Source organism: Camelina sativa, chromosome 2, assembly GCF_000633955.1.
Source record: "Camelina sativa cultivar DH55 chromosome 2, Cs, whole genome shotgun sequence".
Lineage (NCBI taxonomy): Eukaryota > Viridiplantae > Streptophyta > Magnoliopsida > Brassicales > Brassicaceae > Camelina > Camelina sativa.
The window spans coordinates 5,184,872-5,191,091 of NC_025686.1; the positions used below are offsets into that span (position 1 = coordinate 5,184,872).

General features: G+C 35.9%; 2 protein-coding genes and 1 pseudogene across 2 annotated transcripts; all 3 read left to right on the plus strand.

Moving 5' to 3' along the window:
* LOC104718015 (PGR5-like protein 1B, chloroplastic) lies at positions 268-2,989 on the plus strand. The gene is made up of 11 exons (XM_010435675.2): positions 268-641; positions 928-1,040; positions 1,151-1,247; positions 1,335-1,435; positions 1,517-1,573; positions 1,711-1,787; positions 1,891-1,942; positions 2,042-2,152; positions 2,262-2,359; positions 2,442-2,525; positions 2,624-2,989. Exons 1-10 carry the CDS (start codon positions 458-460, stop codon positions 2,509-2,511), a joined length of 960 nt encoding a protein of 319 aa, XP_010433977.1. The 5' UTR covers positions 268-457; the 3' UTR covers positions 2,512-2,525; positions 2,624-2,989.
* Positions 3,772-4,460, plus strand: LOC104748596. Its single transcript, XM_019231704.1, has 2 exons — positions 3,772-4,203; positions 4,282-4,460. The coding sequence occupies exons 1-2, from the start codon at positions 3,898-3,900 to the stop codon at positions 4,426-4,428; spliced, it is 453 nt and encodes a 150-aa protein (XP_019087249.1). The 5' UTR covers positions 3,772-3,897; the 3' UTR covers positions 4,429-4,460.
* Positions 5,025-6,206, plus strand: LOC104718025 (annotated as a pseudogene).

A 6,220-nucleotide genomic window follows, 5' to 3' on the forward strand; every position in this document is an offset into this window, starting at 1 on the left:
CATCACTACCATCAACCACCATCTATCAACACTAAATTGCTAATTTTCTCTATCCTAATCCTAATTTCTTAATTTTTTTCAAATAGTTAGCTGTATTTTTTTATAGTTTTTTTTTGGTTAGTGAGCAAATTTATCCATAAAAAATATGTATAGTCTGGAAAGAAATCTGGATGTGTATTTGCTGACATGGAACTCCTAGTCACCACACTATCCTGCTTCTCTTATCTCCTTTCTAATTCTCCCTCCAAAGTCCAAACACGTTGAAATGAAACAAAACCCAAAAGAAAAAAAAAAAGAAAAAAACAGAAGGAACCTGAAACTCCAAAACATCCACATCTCAATTCTCAACCACACAAAAGCTCAACCTTCTTACCATTTTTTTTTTGGTTTCTTCTTCCCAGAAACAACAACGATCTCACTCAGATCAATTTTTTTTCCCAGAAGAATTAAAAAAAAAATGAGCAGTAAGATGATGGCCTTTACTCTATCAACCCCTAGATTTTCTTCGATTTCTCGCAAACCCATCAACACTTGTTCTCCTTCGAGGACACACTCTGTTCCTCACTTCAGCCATGCACGATCGATTTCTCTTAGAAGAAGACTTCTCTTATTGCCCCTTCAAGCTTCCACCGATCAATCAGGTTCGATTGTCACTTTAAAGTTTCGATTTTTATTTGGATTCACTTACTGTAAACCTCAAAGATTCCTCTTTTAATTTGAGACTTTTGTGATGCCTCTGGTCTTGTTTGGGAGAAAAAAATTGAACCTTTTGAGATTTTTGTGATTCCTCTGAGTTCTGATCTTGTTTGGGAACATAATTGGTGTGAAAAAAAGTTGAGATTTTTGGTCTTTTTATGATCTAATCAACTAAAAGATTGGTCCTTGAGAGTTTCCTTAGTTCTTATATCATTGATGACTTGTCTTCAGGTCAGGTGGGTGGGGAAGAAGTTGATAGCAAGATTTTACCTTACTGTAGCATCAACAAGAATGAGAAGAGAACCATCGGCGAACTGGAACAAGAGTTTCTCCAAGCGATGCAAGTAACAACACCAAATAATAAAGTTTTTATTTTTGTGTTACCTAAATTATGATAGAGAAGTTTTCAAAGTCTTAGTATTGTTTGTTTTTTTGTTTCTTATATCTTTTGCAGTCGTTCTATTACGAAGGCAAGGCGGTTATGTCTAATGAAGAGTTTGATAACCTTAAAGAAGAGTTGATGTGGGAAGGAAGCAGTGTTGTCATGCTAAGTAATGAAACTCTATGATCCATAGTTTTTTCACAATCCATTCTCATAAATTCTTGATTCTTGATCAAGTTTTATCTTTGTACTGCAGGTTCTGATGAACAAAGATTCCTTGAAGCTTCGATGGCTTATGTCTCTGGAAATCCAATCTTGAGTGATGAAGAATACGATAAGCTCAAAATGAAACTAAAGGTTTCAAATCTCGTTATACTTAACAAATACTATTTCTTGTTACATGTGTAAACTGGATGAGCATTATGATTGTTTCTGTAGATGGATGGAAGTGAAATTGTGTGCGAGGGTCCAAGATGCAGTCTTCGTAGTAAAAAGGTAAACACTTTTAGGACAGTATAATTGTTCTGATAGCCCATTTGTTCTTTAGACATTTACAGTACATAACATTAGATTCATTGTTTGGGACATACTCTAGAGATTTTATAGACTTGTGACCTCCTTGATTTATGCAGGTTTACAGTGATCTTGCCATTGATTACTTCAAAATGTTCTTACTGAATGTACCAGCAACTGTTGTTGCTCTCGGACTGTGAGTACCAATTCGATTCTGTTCCTCTCTCAACTTTCAAATCACATGATCTCAGCTTTTGTTAGTTATTTTAACATTGCTGTTTCCTTTGCTTGTTCTCCAGATTTTTCTTTCTTGATGATGTTACGGGTTTTGAAATCACATACCTGCTCGAGGTAAAACTTCTTTAGATTCTTCTTTTATGGTTTGGAGAATATAATACGCGTAACATTTCCAATTTTTCTTGCACCATTATCTAAATTCTTCTTTTGCAGCTTCCGGAACCGTTCAGTTTCATTTTCACATGGTTTGCTGCGGTGCCTGCAATTGTATATCTGGCGCTATCACTCACCAAACTGATCATCAAAGACTTCTTGATCTTGAAGGTAAAACATCAATGATCATCTCAGATTCAGTTCTTGAACTGCAAAACCAATTTATATGATTTGATTATTATGAAACGTTTATAATTTTCTTGGAACCTATCTTTCACAGGGCCCTTGTCCAAACTGTGGAACAGAGAATGTATCCTTCTTTGGAACAATACTTTCCATCTCCAACGATGGTAACACCAACAATGTCAAGTGCTCTGGGTAAGTGCCTCAGCTTTAGACTCGAATCTTTCACAAAAAGTACTATAACGTATCTTAAAATGTTTTGATTGTTTTGGTTTAGCTGTGGAACGGAGATGATCTATGATTCAGGTTCTCGTTTGATCACATTACCAGAAGGTGGCAAAGCTTAACCCTATGAGCCAAGGTTTAATCCTCATCTTTACTCTAATTTTCTGATCAAACCATTCTTGATTCAATCGAAAGTTCAAGATTAAGTTTTCTTTTTTTTTTTTTTGTTGACAGGGAAATGTATGTAAAATTGATATACTAACAGATGAAGAAGGTGGAGAAATTAAAGAAGAAGAAGAAAAGCAAAAGACTTTGTTTGTGTGCTTTTTGGTATAATCTTTAGATCTTTTCTTGTAGTTGTCATTGACTTATACTGTGTTTGTTAGTAATGTGAGGCGCAATCAAAGAAAAACATCGTATGGTTACTTCTTTGAGAAACTTTGCTCTCATTAGAAAACAAGGAAAAATAGCACCACCTTGTTTTATTTTATTTCATTTTACTTTTATTTCATTTTTTTTTGTTTGTTATAGTTTTGATTATATGTGTGTTCCATAATCTTGCATTGAAAAATTATATTTGTTAATCCATGTGAAACTGTAGTGTCAATATGGTCCAAGGCTTTTTCTCTAGAACTTTGTGATTTCTATTAATAAGATGAATTCAATATGTTTCCTTTTGAAATATTCCAATTTCTATCTTCTTAATAAGAAAAAGGTGCAATGATGACCATCATCGTCCTCTTCCCATGCCCTCTTCATCATCATTCACCCATTTCTTTTTCTCACCATTAGACCTAGCTTCCACATGCGTTCATATAGAGATCTAACCCTACTACTTGACCATTTTTTCCCAAAAGATTCACTGAATTAGGATGTAATTATTGTCATTTTTTTTATCTACATTACTAGACCGGGTTGTATCATTCTATCCGGATTTTAATAGAATAAATTATTGCATCATTGCGGTTTAAAATGTTGAAAGAAAGAACCTTATCATATTGTCGAATTGGATATAAAAGTGTCTTCTTGTTGTTTGCTTACAACTAGGTTTTGATGGAAAAAATAACATTTTTAGTAAAAACATTACTGGATGATATTCCATAGGGCCATTACAGTAAAGACTTTTCTATAAGAGTGTGGGGGCATGAAAAGCACTTGTTAATGTATTATTACATGGTAAAAGAATATAATCAAAACTTTCAAAAATAGTAAATAAATAAATCAGATGGAGGCAATGATCTTACAAGACTACAAAGTGTAAAGTAATGTCACGAGGCTAGAAAACAAGTAGGATAGTATAGTAAGCATTATAAAACATCAGTCATGCTTATTGATTATTATGTTTAATAAAGATACATAGTATATACTGTACACTGATCATGTATGTCCCCCATACACATGCCAACAAAGTTAAACATACTCAATCTATTTCTCTCCTTCCTCATCACTTCTCTCTTCAAAGCCTTAACAACTTAATTCATCTTATAGAATCTTTGGATCCTCCTCACATGGGCTCTATACCATTCATCTTCATGATCATCTTTCTTTTTCATTTACAGAGATCCAAATCTCAGACGATTGAATCGGCACATCTCCTTGATCTTATGATCAGAGATTACACTATCAGAAACTTCAACATACATTTCAAGACTGGCACGATTCAGAAAATTCATCTTCCTTCGAATTTCTCCTCCATTGATATCGCCACGGCTAGGTTTAGATGCGGCAGTTTGAGAAGACACGGTGCAACAATCGGAGAGTTTCACTTAGGTCCGGGCTTGACGGTACAGCCATGTGTTGAGAGAGTGATGCTGGTAAGACAGAACTTGGGTTTTAACTGGTCTTCTTATCTTTACTTAACCGGTTATAACTTAACCGGCTACAATTTCCAGCTCGTGTCTCCGGTTCTCGGTTTATTGGCTTACAATTCTAACCCGGACGGTGTGGCTATGAACCCTTATGAGATTAACGTAATGGGAAACGGAGCAAAACCCTATTTTGATCAAATTCTTGAGCAGCAAGGCAACCGGTGTCCCTAAACCTAACACGAAACAGAACTCATCTCTATTGTGTGCTTGCTTCNCCCTACTACTTGACCATTTTTTCCCAAAAGATTCACTGAATTAGGATGTAATTATTGTCATTTTTTTTATCTACATTACTAGACCGGGTTGTATCATTCTATCCGGATTTTAATAGAATAAATTATTGCATCATTGCGGTTTAAAATGTTGAAAGAAAGAACCTTATCATATTGTCGAAACTGGATATAAAAGTGTCCTCTTGTTGTTTGCTTATAATTAGGTTTTGATGGAAAAAATAACATTTTTAGTAAAAACATTACTGGATGATATTCCATAGGGCCATTACAGTAAAGACTTTTCTATAAGAGTGTGGGGGCATGAAAAGCACTTGTTAATGTATTATTACATGGTAAAAGAATATAATCAAAACTTTCAAAAATAGTAAATAAATAAATCAGATGGAGGCAATGATCTTACAAGACTACAAAGTGTAAAGTAATGTCACGAGGCTAGAAAACAAGTAGGATAGTATAGTAAGCATTATAAAACATCAGTCATGCTTATTGATTATTATGTTTAATAAAGATACATAGTATATACTGTACACTGATCATGTATGTCCCCCATACACATGCCAACAAAGTTAAACATACTCAATCTATTTCTCTCCTTCCTCATCACTTCTCTCTTCAAAGCCTTAACAACTTAATTCATCTTATAGAATCTTTGGATCCTCCTCACATGGGCTCTATACCATTCATCTTCATGATCATCTTTCTTTTTCATTTACAGAGATCCAAATCTCAGACGATTGAATCGGCACATCTCCTTGATCTTATGATCAGAGATTACACTATCAGAAACTTCAACATACATTTCAAGACTGGCACGATTCAGAAAATTCATCTTCCTTCGAATTTCTCCTCCATTGATATCGCCACGGCTAGGTTTAGATGCGGCAGTTTGAGAAGACACGGTGCAACAATCGGAGAGTTTCACTTAGGTCCGGGCTTGACGGTACAGCCATGTGTTGAGAGAGTGATGCTGGTAAGACAGAACTTGGGTTTTAACTGGTCTTCTTATCTTTACTTAACCGGTTATAACTTAACCGGCTACAATTTCCAGCTCGTGTCTCCGGTTCTCGGTTTATTGGCTTACAATTCTAACCCGGACGGTGTGGCTATGAACCCTTATGAGATTAACGTAATGGGAAACGGAGCAAAACCCTATTTTGATCAAATTCTTGAGCAGCAAGGCAACCGGTGTCCCTAAACCTAACACGAAACAGAACTCATCTCTATTGTGTGCTTGCTTCACAAGTAACGGTAACATAACGTTTAGAGAGCAAGTTTCAGCCTACGTTTGCATGGGGACAACACAAGGCCACTACGCGCTCGTGGTTAGAGCTCACGAAAGTGGTGGTGGTGAAGTGGTAACGCCACCGTCATCTCCGGCAGTAAATGAAGGTGGCGGAGGGAGATTGAGCCGGTGGAAAGTGGCGGTTGGGTGTGTGATTGGGTCAATAATTGGAGCGTTTTTGTTAGGGTTATTGGTGGTGGCGATGGTAGTGAAAGGGAAGAAGAAAGCGATGAGAGAGGAAATTGAGAGAAGAGCTTATGAAGAAGAAGCACTTCAGGTTTCAATGGTGGGTCATGTTAGAGCTAATCCTATTGCTTCGAGAACAAGAACGGTTCCACGATTTGATAATACTAGGTACACTAACAAGTAACAACAAACTTAATTAGGTAGATCGTCCTTCTTGATATGATGTTTTCCAGTTGTAGTGTTAATTGAACTTGTTTTTTTT